Source organism: Lepus europaeus, chromosome 10 (assembly GCF_033115175.1).
Source record: "Lepus europaeus isolate LE1 chromosome 10, mLepTim1.pri, whole genome shotgun sequence".
Lineage (NCBI taxonomy): Eukaryota > Metazoa > Chordata > Mammalia > Lagomorpha > Leporidae > Lepus > Lepus europaeus.
Window position 1 is genome coordinate 20,622,321 of NC_084836.1, and position 18,710 is coordinate 20,641,030.

The following is an 18,710-nucleotide window of genomic DNA, read 5'->3' on the forward strand; positions in this document are numbered from 1 at the left end:
AAGTCCTTAACAGTAGTTATTATTTTTAATGTTTATTTTGATCTACTTGAAAGGCAGAGTGACAGAGTGGGGAGAAAGATCTTCCATTTGTTGGTTCACTCCACAAATACCCACAACAGCCAGTGGGAAGCGTAGAGCCCAGAATTCCATCTTGGACAACCATGTGGTAGCAGGGGCCCAAGTATTTGAGCCATCATGCCCTGCTTACCAGGGTGCATTAGCAGGAAGCTGGATTGAAGTGAGTAACTAGGACTCAAATTCTCATTCCTAAATGGGATACAGTTGTCCTGGGTGGCAGCTTAACTCACTAGCCCAGAGCAGCAGCCCTGGCAGTAGTTATTATAATCACCATCCCCCTTTATCATATCATCATCCTCGGTTAACTTACCTAGATGGCAAACTCTTTGAAGTTGGGCACTCTCTGTATCCCTTTGTAGTAAGTCATTCTGTTTTCTCTAACTTCTTCTTTAAACAGTTTATTCATTTGAAAAGCAGAGCCAGAGAGAGAGAGAGAGAGAGAGAGAGAGAGAGAGAGAGATCTTCCATTCGTTAGTTCACTCTCCAAATGGTAGCCACAGCCAGGGTTTGGCCAACAGAAGCCTGGAACTTGGAACTTCATCCCAATACAACACTGAATCTTATCTCTGAAATTGCTTCTTCTACCTGGAATATTTATCTCAATTAGTGGTATATCCTAAGATCCACCCAGTGCTCCAAGTTAGATACCTCAATTAAGTAACTTCAACTCCTCTCCTTGACTTAATCTCTAGAATCTGTTTTTGACCTTCCTCCATCTCTACTTATACTGTCTTATCTCTTACCTGACATAATATAACTTTTCCAATGCCCTCCCTGCCTTCTTTCTCAATTCTCTATTCTTACAGCATAATTACCAGTATATGTTATTCTAAGTCACTAATCTGATTGCTCTGGGGCCAGCATTGTGGTGCAATGATCCAGCTTCCTGCTGTTGTGCCTGGGAAGGCAGCAGAATATGACCCAAATAACTAGATCCCTGCTGCCACCCACATAGGAGAGCAGGATGGAGTTCTTGACTCCTAGCTTCTGGCTTTGGCCTGATCCAGACCTGGCTGTTTTGATCTAATATTTCAGGAGTGAACCAGCAGATGGAAGGGCTCTCTCTCTCGCTCTGTCTCTCTCTCTGTCTCTCTCTTGCTATTGCCTATGAAATAAGGTTCATATATTTACATTTAATCTCATCCTCCTCCAGGCCACTTTTCCAGGTGTGCTGGTAAATGTGTAACAACAGGTATCTTGGTGTGTGTTGGGAGAGAGCTGGCATGTTGTGTTTATCAGTTTTTGTGGTGTAAATTTTTTTTTTTTTTTGACAGGCAGAGTGGACAGTGAGAGAGAGAGACAGGGAGAAAGGTCTTCCTTTTGCCGTTGGTTCACCCTCTAATGGCCGCCGCGGTAGCGCGCTGCGGCCGGCGCACCGCGCTGTTCCGATGGCAGGAGCCAGGTGCTTCTCCTGGTCTCCCATGGGGTGCAGAGCCCAAACACTTGGGCCATCCTCCACTGCACTCCCTGGCCACAGCAGAGAGCTGGACTGGAAGAGGGGCAACCGGGACAGGATCGGTGCCCCGACCGGGACTAGAACCCGGTGTGCCGGCGCCGCAAGGCGGAGGATTAGCCTGTTGAGCCACGGCGCCGGCCTGTGGTGTAAATATTATCACATGGCTGATTTCTTTCTTTTTTTAATTTTTGACAGGCACAGTGGACAGTGAGAGAGAGAGACAGAGAGAAAGGTCTTCCTTTGCCGATGGATCACCCTCCAGTGGCCGCCGTGGCCGGCACGCTGCGCCGGTGCATCGTGCTGATCCGAAGCCAGGATCCAGGTGCTTCTCCTGGTCTCCCATGGGGTGCAGGGCCCAAGCACTTGGGCCATCCTCCACTGCACTCCTGGGCCATAGCAGAGAGCTGGCCTGGAAGAGGGACAACCAGGACAGAATCTGGCACCCCGACCGGGACTAGAACCCAGTGTGCCGGCGCCGCAAGGTGGAAGATTAGCCTGTTGAGCCGCGGTGCTGGCCATCATGGCTGATTTCAAACTACTTTGCTATTACCAAACACTAAACCCAGAGTTGGAAAGAGATACAAACCAATGGTTCTCAGAGGTCAGTGTCAAACAGCTCTGGCACAAACTATTCTCTCTTTACTTTCACACCATGTACTCTTCTCTCCCATATTTTAGCACCAATAATCTCAAGCATGTAAGTACTACTTTTCATATATGATGTATATTTTGGCTATGTAAGATTTTATAAAAGTTAAAAACAATCCTCGGCCGGCGCCGCGGCTCACTAGGCTAATCCTCCGCCTTGCGGCACCTACACACCGGGTTCTAGTCCTGGTCGGGGCACCGATCCTGTTCCGGTTGCCCCTCCTCCAGGCCAGCTCTCTGCTGTGGCCAGGGAGTGCAGTGGAGGATGGCCCAAGTGCTTGGGCCCTGCACCCCATGGGAGACCAGGAGAAGCATCTGGCTCCTGCCATCGGATCAGCGCAGTGCGCCGGCCGCAGCGCGCCTACCGTGGCGGCCATTGGAGGGTGAACCAATGGCAAAAGGAAGACCTTTCTCTCTGTCTCTCTCTCACTGTCCACTCTGCCTGTCAAAAAAAAAAAAAAAAAAGTTAAAAACAATCCTCATATAGATGCATAATGTACACATGTAAAATATTTATTTGAATCAAATTAAGTGAACTAGCTCAATATCGTACTGATTTCTGCATTAATGAGTTAATAAGTCTTTATGTAGGTTCATTACATATTTCTATGTTCCTGTTTTTAATTTTTTAAAAAATTATACCTTAATAATTAAATAGCAATTAATAAACATGTAAGCTAATTTAAAAGCACCACTGAGTTTACTCAATCCAGGAAGAGTAAAAATAAAATATTAGTTTATTTTCACAATGGAAAGATATTATAATTACAATTGCTCATCTATTTTATTTTGAAATAAAATTCGCATGTTTTTCTAGCCACAACACTAGGCCATGAACTTCTCACACTTCTTTTTTTAATAATTGTGTTCCACTGGCTTAAAACATCTCTTTCTGCCTAATGAATTAAGAATAACTATTATTCCATTGGTCAGGTACACTTCTATTTCAGCTTTCTTAACCTAGTTAATCTTTGTAACAACCACATGAAGATATGTAGTTCAACAGGTTTCAGAAAATTTTAAAACTGTTGGTATGATCACACAGTTAAAGCATCCACACACTTGGGTTTCAAATCCAAGCCTTTGATTTCAGGGTCAGTTATGTTAACAAATTAAACTGAAAGTCTCATCTTTGAAATAATACCTCCGGTTTAAGTCCATTTCTGAATGAATCATTTCCTCCTTTGTGTTCTCATATCACTTTTCTTCTGTTTTATTTATAGTATCTAGCATTTATTCAGAGTTTTGCTATATGCTGTTCACTTTCTTAAACACTTTATATGCATAATATCATTCGGTTCTCACAAAATTCTGTGAATTAAATACTACTAATATCTCTAACAGATGAGATGACTGAGGTTGCAAGAGATTAAACAAGTTGCCCAAGGTTATACAGCTACAAAATGGTTTAGCTAACATTTGAACCACAGTCTAAAAACAGAGGTCAAGGTCTTAGCAATGTGAATCTTATCTTTAATGCTAGACTGTTAACTCTTTGATGGCCAGAACAGATTTGTTTTTTATTTCTTTAGGCAAAACTAGATACTTGAATAGTGGCTGGTTCTTAGTACATGACAAATATCAAGTGAGTGAAGAGTCTACCCACACGTCTATCCTTTCCATTCTTCAAAAGGAGTCAGGATAATGGATTATGCACAAACTCCCCTCTCCCTCCCCACATATTCCCAGGGTTTAGTGTAATGCTTTTTATTTTATACATAACTCTGGTCATTTGCATTTCTGAAAAATGTTGTTTTGAGGCTGGGTGGGATGGATGAGCATAATTGTAAAAGTTTTCTGTATTTCAACAATTTATTTCCCTGTTACAGAAAATTTCAAGTGACATTTACACACCTATTTCTCTAGCTACAAATACCTAGTGAAGTAAAACTGATACGATTAACATATTGTAGGCAATTCAAGGGAGGTCAAAAGTTGAGAAATTCTTTTCTCCAGGTTAAAACAGCTAAAAATAAAATAAGATAAAATAAATGCCAAAGCCAGTAGTTGAATTTAGGCCTTCTAATTTCTGGGTCCTAGGCGCTATTGAGACACGTGGTCAACTTTCAGATCTTTTAGGATTGGCGTAATTTGGAGGAAACATTAAACCACAGCACTTAGCTAAGGGAAAGCAGATGATCTTAGAAACCGAGCAAAGCATACGAAGAAAGCTGAATATGTCAAGAGAGCAAGGCAAGCCCTGTATGTATTGCTGACTTGTCACTAGTTTGGTTAACATCTGTGTAATGATAGTTTTGTTTTTCCTTCCTCTTTGATACGGTCTCCCAACCCACCATTTGCCAAGCCCATGTAAGTGGTTCACTGCTGTAGGTGGGGTCAAGCTCCAGGCCAATTTGAATAGTTCTTTCACTCTGATCTCCTTCAAAAACCTATTACTTTCACCTTTAAATGACATATTTTATTTGTTATGGGAGATTTGTTTTTGTGGGATTTCCCTAAATAAGGAGAGGCATCTCTCTGGTTTTAAGATCATGGTCTCTTTAATTATAATGGAGTTTTCATATTGTAGCTGGAGTGAACATCTGAGTTAATTCTGTATGCCATTGTACAGATATTAGGGTTATAGCAAAGAATGGACTGCCATGTTGCTATTTTGTGGCTCCCAGTAGAGACCTTGTAGTGTGTGTGTGTGTGTGTGTGTGTGTGGGAGAGAGAGAGAGAGAGAGAGAGAGAGGTATAGTAATAGAATGAGCTTAGAGACAGACTTTATAGGTTTAATACTTGTAATGTGCTGGTTTGTTGCTTAACTGCTCAGTATTCTCATCTATAAAGCAGAAATAACAGCACTTTTTTCTATGACTCTGTATTTTCTTATCTTTCCCCCCCTTTACTGAACTTTTCACTAATAAAATATTTTTGTTCATTAATTCCCCAAAATGTGAAAATCTGAAGGAAATGTACATTTTCAGGCTCACTTATTTATTTTGAGCCCATGCATGAGCATCCCAAGTGGCATCTTAACTGCTGTGCCAAACACTGTGCCCCTGCTTTGGCTTATTGCCCTCGACACTACCGACATTATATTATATGTGTGTTCGTTTTCTTGTTTTTGTCTGTCTTTTCCACTACAATGTAAGATCTGTCACTGAAAAGATTTTGTTTACTTTTTTGTGCTCAGTATCATACCAGGCACATTAAGTCTTCTTGAATGAATAAAACTATTGAGTGTATGGTTGAATAAGTTAAAGAATATTTACTTGAAAGTGTTGCTATGAAAATACAATGAAAAATTCAAATGTTACACTTCCACAGTGGCTGATATGTCATTGCTATAATTTAGCTACGTGATAATATTGCTCAGAATTTCTATTTCTTACAGCAAATTTGTAAAATCAGTATTTTTTATTAGTTTTAGTTATTATTTAGTTTTCACTAGTTCATTTTATTTTGCTGCACTGCTCTCAGGAAAATCCAAGGAGGCTTCATGGAAACGGTACCATTGGGACTGGCTTTGGGTGATGAGTAGGAGCCAGCTTGGCACATACAGGGCTTATCAACACTACTTATTCAAGTATTTCTTCACTGTAAATCTTTACAATTTAAAATATTTCATCTCAAAGCTGTTTCCTATCATTTAGTGAACTAGTTCACAACTGCCAACATTTTTACTCATAAACCAAAGGAAGAAAATCCTGGAGTCATAGAGGGAAAATCATGCTGTACATAATAATCTGTTTAATCTAGATGCAAACATTCCTATTCACAATCATTATAATTTTTTCTAATTAGAAACAAACACAAAATTATTCTTGAAAATCTGGAAAACTGAGAAGTATGTATAATGGGGGAAAATATCAACTTTAATTCTACCACCCAAAGATAATCACTGTCAATAAGATGGTCTATCTTACTAAAGTGATCAGTTTAAGTTCATAACTGATCATAAAGATAGGATTAAGTGTCAAAGGGATCACATAAATAAGACCAAGTATCTGCTAATAATAATAGATACAATTAAAAAGGAGAGAACGATCCAACATGGGAAGAAAGCCACACAGCTGACCCATAGAATGACAAATGCCCTGAATAGCACTCTGGCCTCAGCATAAGCCCTTAAGACAAATGTCTTATTTGCTATAAAGCCCATGAGAGCATTCAGGCATGGAAAGCCAAGACACTGTGGCAAAAAAAGGTCCTACATGAAAGATCTTTGTGAGATCCCAGCAGAAAGGAGGGGCCATCAAAGAAGGAGGTACCTTTCTCTGAAGGGAGGCGAGAACTTCCACTTTGATTATGGCCTTGTCTAAATAAGGTCGGAGTTTGTGAACTCAAGAGACTTCCATAGTCTTGGCAGCTCATGACAAGAGCCTCGAGTGATCACTGATGTCATAAATAATAGTGTCAATTGTTAACAACAGGAGTCACTGTGCACTTGCTCCCCATGTAGAACCTCTGTCCTTAATGTGTTGTACTATGAGAATTAATGGTAAAACTTGTCTTCAAACAGTATACTGTTTGGGTGAATGCAAACTGTTAAAATCTTTACTTAGTATAGAGTTGATCTTCTGTATATAAAGATAATTAAAAATGAATCTTAGTGAAGAATGGGGTGGGAGAGGGAGTAGGAGGTAGGATGGTTTGGGGGTGGGAGAGCAGGTATTGGGGAAAGAACTGCTGTAATCCAAAAGTTGTACTTACGAAATTTGTATTTGTTAAATAAAAGCTTTCTATTTAAAAAAAAAAAAAGCAAGGCAAGCAGAACAGTTTGTGGGACACTTAAATTCTGAGGAAATGAAAAAGAGAAGTAGATGTGATAGAGCAACTCTGTGATCAAACCGAGAACAAGACCACAGGGAGGTGAGCGAGAATGAAAGCTAGAGGGTCCTGTGATTGGCAGCTGAAGGACCCCGTAGCCCCTATGCAGAAGACCCTGGAGCTAAGGCCCCGCGGAGGAAGTGGGGCTGACAGCCTCCAGCCCCGCCCCGAACCCGCGCCGGCCCCGCCCCGAGAGCGCGTTGGCTCCGCCCCTCCCCAGCCAGCTCCGCCCCCGCGCTCCCGCTGGTCTCTTAGGTGATGCTGCAGCCAAGATGGCGCCGTCGGTGGCCGCGGTGGCCTGAACGTCATGCTCCGGGTCCTCGGCAGCGGCGGCGGCTGTGGCCTCGGCCGGGGCTTCGAGTCTCTCCCTGCCGTGAGCGCCCAGGCATCTCTACTCCTGCCGGGCCTCCCGGGACAGAGAGGAGACGGCCACGAAGAGAGGAGGCAGTGAGCCCCAGCGAGAGCGCGGCGCCACCCGCCCCGGCACCATGGCTGGGATCATCAAGAAACAGATCCTGAAGCACCTCTCCAGGTCAGTAAGCGCCTGAGGCGTGGGAGCCAGTGCGCCTCCGCCCTCGCCTGCGGGAGGCAGCCTGTGGCCTCGCGGGTGACAGGGTCGGGCAGTCCTGTGGCCGGCGACCCTTGGGCTTCCCGTCTCCGGCCGAGGGCAGAGGTCGCGGTCCCGTCCGTCCCCTGGCTTGCGGCGCCCGGGACTGGCCTCACGAGGCAGCGCCTGCCTGGGTTCTCCCCTCGGCCCGGTGGCCCGGGAGCGCAGAGTGCGTCTGGGAAGGCGGCGGGCTGCGGTCGCTCCGGACGCCGCGTCCGGGGAGCGTCCTGGGACCGGCTCGAAATCGTCTTGCTCCGAGGCTGGATGTGACCTGGCGTCGCCGCGCCCCTGTCCCGTGGATGTGTGGGCTCGAAAGCGAGCCTGGTATTCCCCCGGCCCGGAGAGGAGCAGTTCCGTTACCTGAGGACTACGGCCCGGTGTGGATGCTTAGGGCCAAGCCTGTGTGCTCAGTGAAACGTTAACCTTGTGATTGTTCTGAATTCCCCCCGCTCCGAGGCGTGCGGGTGTGCCTGTTTACACAGTTAGGGATTGTTTTAGGTAAATAACCAACGGTGCCAGCTCTGCCCAGTTCTTTCTGGAGTCGTTGTAGACCCGCGTCTTACTTACTAAGCAGCTTTTTGCTCTTTTTGATCTGTGACCCTTAAATTCAAGGAGTTAACATCTGTGCTGATTCAACCCAAGACATGTCATTCTTTCCATTTCATAACATGGTTTTAGTCAGAAACATGACTCAGGAAAGCTGGCAGTTTGTTAAGTGCTCTCGGCTTCTCCATATTTGTCTCAAGACGCAGGCTAAATGCAGGGTCTTGTTCCAAGTTCACAGCAAATACAGAGTGCTTGGTTGGTTTCTCTGTTATTTGTCAGGTAATGATTACTTGTAACTGATTGTAGGAAGAGACTGGGGTATAATGATAGACTTGTCTAGTAAACATAATCTTTGATTCCCCAGATTGTTTTATACTAAAGGTTACATATTGGAAGCAAAATCAATACGTCTGTGATTCAGCAAATATTTTCCTTACTTATAACATGGAATAAGATAGTTTTTTAAAAAAATATATAGTATAAAATTATAGCGTAATTTCTGAATACAAATGTCTTAATAATATCAAGTTGGATAGCTTCTTTTCAAATTGTACATATGGTCCAATACTGAACTATCTTATTTTGGCAGAAGGTTTTATCTCTTTATTTTTTTGTTATTGTTTAGAAAAAGTCTGAATTAAGTCAGTTGCCTTCCACCTTACCCTTACCCAATCCATGAGAAAATTCAGACCTATAGAAAGAAGAGTTGGATGCCTTTTCTTTTGCTCTCTCAAGGATACTGGGATCTACCTAGTAACATTCAACATGCCTATGGGAAAAGTTAATTCAATCAGTACATGCCTTAGGGCATTAAAATTTAATTTTCTGGTAGAATTCCAGTTGAGAATGACTTTTAAAAATTAAGAACAAGATGTAATGGCTTACTTCATAAAATAGACAACACCTACATATTCAGAATTGAACAGTTAAGATTGCTTTGTAATTTGTACTGTTTCTTATAGTTGTGTGGTAAATGATGAGGATATGCTTGAGAGATAAATCTAAAGGCTATTTGTAATAGACAAGGCATGTGTTGTGATAAGTTGCATTATTTAATGAGTGATAAACTTGAAATGATGTGGATCAAGTTTAATTTTATCGATTACACATTATAATGAGGATATCAATATATTGATCTAGTGGTCTGGAATACAATTAAGACAGTTTAATGGGAAATACATAGAACTTAATACTTTTTAATGATGCACGTCTCATGTGGCCTGTACGTGCAACTCATGGCACCTTCTCAAAGAATGTTTTCCCTGACCGTACAGTTTATTTATTTATTTGAGAGGCATGGTTGTAAGAGAGAGATCCGCTGGTTCACTCCCCAAATGGTTGCAATGGCTGGAGCTGGGCCAGGCTGAAGCCAGGAGCCAGGAGCTTCTTCCAGTCTCCCACGTGGGTGCAGGGGCCATTAGCAGGGGGCTGGATCGGAAGCATTGGCAGCTGGGTCTTGAACCAGTGCCCATGTGGGATGCCTGCACTTCAGGTGGAGGCCTAACCTGCTATGCCACAGTGCTGTCCCCCCTAATCATAGTTTAAAACCATGAGCTCCCATTCCTCCTATCCCTCTTATTTATTTTTCTCTTTTGCATTCATCCTCATCTGTCAATATGCATCCATATTTATTTACTGTTTGTCTCTCTTCATTTGAATGTAAACTCCATGACAGTCTGGATTTTTGTTTGAGGCTGGCATAAAGTGGGCACTCAGCACTTATATTGAATTTATTGAATGAGTAGGATGAACAAGCTGACCCCTTCTTTACATTACTATACTTTTTAACTCAGGCAAGACGATATGCTCCTAATATTATTGTAGATTTGGCTAGGGGTGGGGGATTGTGTAATTTCTCTGTGGTTTTAGAAGCAGTAGTTATTTGGATCATCGTATAAATGTGGTATCATTGATGTCCTGGAAAGGAAGAACTAGGAAAATGACCTAGTTTTTATAGGGTCTTATATAGGGGATTCTTCGGTAAGGAAATGACCTAGTTCTTACATAGGGGTATTCCAATAAGGAAGAAGACCAACAGGAAAAGAGAATTCTCCCTCCATGCCTTGACAGTGAAGCTGCAAGATTGAAACAAGTGTTGCCGAAATGTAGGGATTTGAGAATCCAGTATATTGGAAAACTATGAAGAGGAATCATTCTTAAAAATGCTTTATGTAAATGCTGAACTGTTTGAGAAATGCAAATCTATATACTTACTGTCTGATGTTTAGTTTGTATTCCAGGTTTCTCTTGTTGTGCCAATAAAAAGTTCATGCACTTCATTAATCTGAATGTAGGGCAGACAGTATGTTTGCTGGGAAGGGTAGTTTAGTGAAGTTACTTTTTTTTTTTTTTTTTTTAAAGATTCATTCATTATGTGAGAGTCAGAATTACAGAGAGAGGAAAAGACAGAGGACTAGAGAGATCTTCCATCCGTTGGTTCACTCCTCAAATGCCAAAACAGCCAGAGCTGGGCCAATCCAAAGCCAAGAGCTTTCTCCGGATCTCCCATGTGGATGCAGGAACCCAAGTACTTGGGCCATCCTTCTCTGCTTTCCCAGGTGTCTAGCTGAGAGCTGGATTGGAAGTGGAGCAACTGGGTCTTGAATTGGTGCCCATATGGGATGCTCAATGAGAAAAAAACTCTGAAAGGAGAAATTCCTGTGATCCTTCAAACTTGAACAGCACAATACATGTTTTGTGGACTTTTCTAGGAGAGTCTTTTTTCACTAGGGAATGGAATGCTCTAAAGTTATAACAAATGTGAGAAAGGAAGTAAGAGCAGGAGCTGCCTTTCAGCCCAAGACTTCTTATTCTGTGAGTGTATGTGTGCATATGTATATTTAGGTGTGTACACAGTGGCAAAGAGGTGTATATTTATTTAAGCCAGACCTCTGACGGAATGGGAAAAGATTTAGATATAAATACTGTGTACCTTCTTAGTCCCTTAGTTGGAGGGCATACTTGGTAGGTGCCAGGTTACTGGGGAGATAGAGTTGGCTGGGCCTACCATGTAACCCTAAGCTGAGTGGAGTTTTTGTGTAGTTTAAAGCAGTGGATGTCAACCACAGGGGCATTTTTGCTTTTCAGCAAATTTGGCAATGTTCAGAAACATTTTTGGCTGCACAATTTTGGGAGGGGGTGCAACTGGATTCTTTTTTTAAAAATTTTTAAAGATTTATTTATTTACTTGAGAGTGAGAACTACAGAGGGAGAAAGAGACAGAGAGAGAGATAGAGAGAGACTTTCCATTTGCTGGTTCACTCCCCAGGTGGCCACAATGTCTGGGGCTTGGCCATGCCAAAGCCAGGAGCCAGGAGCTTCTTCCAGGTCTCTGACGTGGGTGGCAGGAGTCCAAGGACTTGGGCCATCTTCTACTATGTTTTCCAGGCCAGCAGGGAGCTGGATTGGAAGTGGAGCAGCCAGGACAGGAAGCAGCACCTATATGGGATGTAGCACCTCAGGTAGCAGCTTCACCCACCACATCAAAATGCCAGCCCCACAACTGGCTTCTAAGAGTAAAGGCCAGGGATTCTATTAATCATCCTTCAGACCACAGTCATACCAACAAAGAATTACTTGGCCAAAATGTCAGTAGTTTTGAGACTGAGACAGATACTGTCAGATGATTGAACTGGAGCTGCATGCCAGTTAAGGTTATTATATCTGCAAACAACAAAAAACTGCCCTAAGTAAAAAGGGAAAAGTAGTGGAAAGTTAATTGGAGTGGTTCACAGAATCAGAGAAAGATAGGGACAACCAAACCAAGGGAAGAGCAGAAACTACCCAGCTCCTAGAACTTCACTGGAAGTCTTTGGAGCTTCCTTAAAGAGAAGGGAGGGCAGCATGATTGACATTTTGCACTAAATTCTGTTCTTTTCCCTGTAGAATGTTCACTGTCTCCAGATGTTGCCATTTGTCACCTTGAGGCAAAATTGCTCTTTGTTAAGAACCATACGTTCAAAGTACTGCCCTATCCTCTCAACTCCCAATCTCTGATCTTTCCAGTCAAGTTTTAGATTCCCAGAGTCAAATTTTAGATCCCCAGGATCAAGAATCACAATTCTGTCTATTCACAAATAAATTAGCACCAGCAAAGGGGTATACAGAAAAGGAATGATTTGGGAAGAATTCTTTTTGAGTCAAGCTTACTGCTTCATTCATTTTCTGTATTAAGCACAAATAAGTTAGATTCCAGTGCTTCCTTTGAGTTAAGAAAATTGAACATCATCTCAGGAATGGGAAGTCACAGCCAATAGAGAATTCTAGATAAAAGAGACATGATCATTCAGAAATGGATTTTTGGAGTGTAGGGCTGAGGTATGTTTGGGGTGGGAAGATAGTCTACAACTGGGCTCTTAGTAACTCAAGTAGAAAACCAATGTATTAGGAAGATATTGATGTCCTATAGAATTTATGGGAAGGATAGAGAACCAAATTTGGAAATGGACTGGATCCACTCCAGCTCCAAAGATATAAGTAGGAGAAAATTACCTACTTGGCAATCTAAACTTGACTTGCTCATTAAACTAAGGAGAAGAAACAATTAAAAAGGGAGAGTAGCCCAAGATTGTTGAATGTTTAGAGGATTTGTTATGGAGATTAGGAACGTCTAGTGCTTGGAGGAGTTTGTGACTTGAATGGCAGAGTGAACACAGAGGTTAGAGTGTGTCACAATGTGTTGGTGGGATGGTTCTCTAGGATTAGGCAATAGAAGGAAGGAACTAGGAGAGCAGCAGCTGATAACCTGGGGGTGGGTGGGGGGAAGAACCATCAAAGAATTGGGAAAGCTGTCTGGTTAAAGAGCAGTGGAGTAAAGGAATGAGGCAATTGAGAGGATTGAAGCTTCCTCTCAGAGTGTCACTTTGAAATTTAAGATTTTAGAGGTGAGGTAGGCCCTGTTTAGGGTAAGCTATCAGGACCTTGGATTGCTGAAAAGAAGCTGAAGTGCATGTAATTAGAGATGAATACTGTGAGATCTATAATCTTTCCCATATTGGACACACCTAAAAGGAAATATAGCATAGATTATTTAGTCTGTCAGATATTATTTTCTCAAATGATAACTTCATATCATTATTGATAGGCAAATTTTTTGCATCCTTCACTTTTTTTTTCATTTATTAAACTTTTATTTAATGAATATAAATTTCCAAAGTACAGCTTATGGGTTACAATGGCTTCCCTCCTCCCATAACTTCCCTCCCGCCCGCAACCCTCCCCTTTCCCGCTCCCTCTCCCCTTCCATTCACATCAAGATTCATTTTTCAATTCTCTTTATATACAGAAGATCAGTTTAGTATATATTAGGTAACGATTTCAACAGTTTGCCCCATATAGCAACACAAAGTGAAAAAACTACCGTTGGAGTACTAGTTATAGCATTAAAAAACAGTGTACAGCACATTAAAGACAGAGATCCTACATAATATTTTTTTAAAATTAATTAATTTTCTATGCCATTTCCAATTTAACACCAGGGTTTTTTTTTTTTTCATTTCCAATTATCTTTATATACAGAAGATCGATTCAGTATATAATTAGTAAAGATCTCATCAGTTTGTACCCACGCAGAAACACAAAGTGTAAAAATACTGTTTCAGTACTAGTTATAGCATCACTTCACATTAGACAACACATTAAGGACAGATCCCACATGAGATGTAAGTACACAGTGACTCCTGTTGCTGACTTAACAATTTGACACTCCTGTTCATGGCGTCAGTAATCTCCCTAGGCTCTAGTCATGAGTTGTCAGGGCTATGGAAGCCTTTAGAGTTCGCTGACTTTGATCTTATTCTGATAGGGTCATAGTCAAAGTGGAAGTTCTCTCCTCCCTTCGGAGAAAGGTACCTCCTTCTTTGATGGCCTGTTCTTTCCACTGGGATCTCACTCACAAAGATCTTTCATTTAGGTCTTTTTTTCTTTTCCATGGTATCTTGGCTTTCCATGCCTACAATACTCTCATGGGCTCTTCAGCCAGATCCGAATGCCTTAAGGGCTGATTCTGAGGCCAGAGTGTTGTTTAGGACATCTGCCATTCTATGAGTCTGCTGTGTATCCCACTTCCCATGTTGGATCCTTCTCTCCCTTTTTGATTCTATCAGTTAGTATTAGCAGACACTTGTCTTGTTTGTGTGATCCCTTTGACTCTTAGACCTATCAGAGCCATCAATTGTGAGCTGACATTGATCATTTGGACTAGTGAGATGGCATTGGTACATGCCACCTTGATGGGATTGTGTTGGAATCCCCTGGCACATTTCTAACTCCACCATTTGCAGCAAGTCCGATTGAGCATGTCCCAAATTGTGCATCCTTCACTTTTATGGTAAAGTTCAATAAATAATTTTTAAAAATTTATTTATTTGAAAGGCAGAATTAGAAGGAGAGACAGATAGACACAGAGAGAGATCTTCCTTCCTCTGGTTTACTCCTCAAATGGTTACAACAGCCAGGACTGGGCCAGGCTGAAGCTAGAAGCCAGGAGCTTCTTCTTCGTCTCCAACATGGCTGCAGGGGCCCAAGCATTTGGGCCATCCTTCGCTTCTCCAGGTGCAGTAGCAGGGAGCTAGATTGGAAGTGGAGCAGTCAGGACTTGAACCGGTGCCCATATGGAATGCCAGCGCTTCAGGCCGTGGCTTTAACTTGCTGAGCCACAGTGCTGGCTCCAATAAATTTTTTGAGAATTTATATATATGCCCACATTGGGCATTAAAGATACAGTTTTATGTTCTCAGCTCTGGGGAATCTTCAGTGATTCCTATTCTGGTACAAGAAACATAAGTCAGATCACTAACCTATTTGTAAACTGTGCTGCTATGTGAAATTTATTAGATTTGGTTTTCTTGGATTAGGCAACTGGGAAAAAACTGAGTTAAATAACTGCGTTTTGGGTTATAAAAATATATATGTTTGGAGTTTTAAAAATAATTTTTTTGCTTAAATTGACACTTCAGTTTTTAAAATTTCTTTAAAATTTGTATTTATTTGAAAGGCAGGGTTACACACACACACACAGAGAGAGAAAGAGAGAGAGAGAGAGAGAGAGAGAGAGAGAGAGAGATTGAGATCTTCCATCCAGTGGTTCACTCCCCAAATGGGTCCAACGGCTGGGGCTGGGCCTGTCTGAAGCCAGGAGCCAGGAACTACATCCTGATTTCCCACATGGGTGGCAGGAGCCCAAAACTTCCACTGCTTTTTCAGCAGTACCAGGGAGCTGGACTGGAAGCAGAGCAGTTGAAACTTGAACTGGCATTCAAATGGGTGATGGCATCACAAGTGGTGGCTTAGCACATTGCGTTACAACACCTGCCTCAACACTATTAATTTTTAAATAATCCTCAATAATAAGTGTTTTTTTAAAGTTTATTTTTATTTATTTGAAAGGCAGAGCTAAAGGGAGTGAGAGAAAGGGAGAGGGAGAGAGAAGGAGGGAGGGTGAGAGAGAGAGAGAGAGAAGGAAAGAGAGAGGGACTGGCACTGTGGCATAGGGGTAAAGCCACTGCCAGTGGTGCCAGCATCCCATATGGGCACCAGTTCAAGTCCCATCTGCTCCACTTCTGATCCAACTCTCTGCTAATGTGCCTGGGAAAGCAGTAGAAGATGGCCCAAGTCCTTGGGCCCCTGCACCCACATGGGAGACCTGGAAGAAGCTCCTGGCTCCTGGCTTTGGATCGGCACAGCTCCAGCTGTTGGGGCCAACTAGGGAGTGAATCAGCGGTTGAAAGACCTCTCTCTCTCTCTCTCTCTCTCTCTCTCTCTCTCTCTCTCCCCTGTATGTGTCTAACTCTGACTCTCAAATAAATAAATAAATCTTTAATTAACAAAAATAGAAAGAGACATGTTCTGTCTACTGTTTCACTCCTCAAATGGCTGCAACAGCTATGGTTGGGTCAGGCTGAAGCCAAGAACCACAGGTGCCACCTGGGTCTCCCATGTGGATGACAGGAACCCAAGTACTTGAGTACTTGCTGTCTCCCAGGGTGTACATTAGCAGGAACCTGAATCCTAAGCAGAGTTAGGACTCGATCCCAGGCATTCTGATACCAAGTTGCAGTTTAACCTGCTGTGTCACACTGCCTGCTGCAATAATGTGGATTTTGACACTAGGTACACTAGTTATTTATTTCACAAATAATTTGCTGGTTGCCTGCTTTGTACCAGATACTGCTGTATAGTGTTTGGAATATAGGCATGAACAAAACAGTCAAAATTTCTCCCTCATAGAGTTTACATTTTAATAGGAAACATGGCAAAGAAATAAATAAGTGAAATCCATCTTATATCAGTTTGTGTTGAGTGCTATTGAAAAGAAGTAGCACAGGGAAAGGGGATAGGAAGTTCAGGAACATGGGAATGAAATTTGCAATCTTAAACCTGGTGGTGCAGAAAGCTTGATTGAGAGGAGACCTGAAGGAGGTGATATGAACAGATACAAAGCGTATGGAGATAAGAGCTTCTTTATCATTTTTGAAATATGTCAGGGCTACCAGTATATATGAAGTGGAGTGAAGAGGGAGCTGAAGAGAGAACAGTGAGATCCAAGAGAAAACAAAGGCCAGATCTTGTGGAGCCTTGTGATTACTCCAAGTGAGCTTGGAAGCCTTTGAGCCAACAGTTATTCTGGAAGCTATATGGGAGATAAATAATAGGAGAGCAAGTGCAGAGGTGGGCCACCAGTTAACAGATTATGATCTGTTGTGGTTGTGAACAAGGTAGATGTTGTGGAGTTGCTGAGATAGTTAAGCTCTTCATGTATTTTGAAAATAGAACCAGGGTTGACTATGAGATGATGTGGATTGAGAGTAGTAATGGATGACTTCAAATTTTTGGCATAGCAACTAAGAGAAGTGACTAACTTGGAGAAGACTATAGGAGGAGCAAGCTTGTGGGAGAAGACCAAGGAATTAGGTTTGGATGAACGTTGGATATCTCAGTGGAGTTCCTCCCCCACCCACCTTTTTTTTACAATAAAGATTTATTTATTTGAAAGGCAGAGTTACAGAGAGAGAAGGAGGGAGAGACACAGAGAGAGATTCCATCCACTGGTTCCCTTCCCAAATTGGCTGCAATGGCCAGGGCTGGGCTGGTCTGAAGCCAGGAGTTTCTACCAGGTCTCCCACCTGGGTGCAGGGTCTCAAGTACTTGAGCCACCCTCTGCTGCTTTCCCAGGGACATTGGCAGGGAGTGGGATTGGAAGTGGAGCAGCCAGGACTCGAACCAGGGCCCATATGGGGTGCCAGCATTGTAGGCTGAGGCTTTACCTGCTATGCCACAGTGCTAGCCACAGAATTGCTCTCTCTTTTATTGTGATCTAATTTAGATGACACGTTTTAGTGTGGCAACACAGTGGAAACATTTTTGTGTGATTATCCTTTGGTTTATGCAATAGGTAATTACCACAAAATTGATTTGGGTGGGAGAAGGATTTCTGTGACTCTAGAGTAGAAAAGTATCTGAAATAGAGCAAATATCTCTTATTACATTAACTTCAATTAAAATCAGACGTTGATTTATGAAAAAGTTATTTTCAGGAGACTGAAGACTTCAAGTGAAAGGGGGATGGATGCTTGGTTTAGTAGATGTAATGTTACCATCTAGAATTCTAAAATCAAAAGGAGCCTGTTTTTTTCCCAGGGGAAAAAAAAATCTTTAAAATGTTGAGATCTGTGATTTTCCAGAGACTGCAATAGTGTTGAGTGGTAAAGTCACAGATCTACTATAATTTGCATTTGATTTACTAGATTGCCTGTTCAGGTGATTATTCCCTCCTAACAGTTTGCTTTTCTTTTATTCAGTTTTCAGCGCTTCCCTTACTACTCTTTTATGGTGTTTCACCATCTTGTGCAGCAATCTTCAAAGATTGTTTTATTACTTGAGAATGTTTTAACTCTGCAGTCCTTTAAAGTTGGCGGATCATAAATCTTTTGACTCAGCAGTTCTTTGAAGTTGGGAAACATAATTTCTCCATTCACTTCTTTTACTTACATAATTTTACTTTTTGCAATATTACACTTTGCCTTTAGTATTACAGTTTCCAGTCTATAAACACTTCTTTGTTAAGTTGACTTCTGATTAATTATGTGTATTTTAAATTCTGCATATTATATGGCTTAGGATGAGTAATTTAGTATTTTTATTATATATTGGTATTTAACAGTAGTGACTGGAGTTCAGTTTGCAGATAAGGTTCCTTGACTGAAAGATGAGGAGTTATGATTATCAAGACTAAGTTATTAAAACAAAGTAAGGAACTGAAGCCAGTATGATTTATTTATTGGTTTTTCAAGCTTTAAATTTACTAATAATTTGTGTGATAACTTACTGATTTATTTTGAGATGTCTCTCAGCCAAGATAAGTGTTGCATATAAATTTTGAGCTTCTATATTTATTTGTCCTTTAAGACTTAGTTTGCTTTTTATATGTATATACTCTTTCTCTACCCAAAAATATCATTAAAAAAGGGATCTCTGACTTTAGTTGCCTTAGCTAATATAGCATGAAATGTTGTTTTGTACTATTGTCTGTAAACTTTTGTATGATTTATTATTAGCAATATTTAGAAATAAACTGAATACCATAAAATCCACACATTTTAA

General features: G+C 41.7%; 1 protein-coding gene across 2 annotated transcripts in view; it reads left to right on the forward strand.

The window, feature by feature from the left end:
* Positions 1-7,214: 7,214 nt before the first annotated feature.
* The window catches only part of BLTP3B (bridge-like lipid transfer protein family member 3B), a 134,678-nt gene continuing 123,182 nt past the window's right edge, over positions 7,215-18,710 (forward strand). For both annotated transcript variants that reach the window (XM_062203072.1, XM_062203071.1), the window contains exon 1: positions 7,215-7,490. Coding sequence is in view for 1 of the 2 variants with exons in the window: in XM_062203071.1 (XP_062059055.1) it covers positions 7,447-7,490 (44 nt within the window). In the remaining variant the exon portion in view is untranslated. The remainder of the gene's footprint in view (positions 7,491-18,710) is intronic.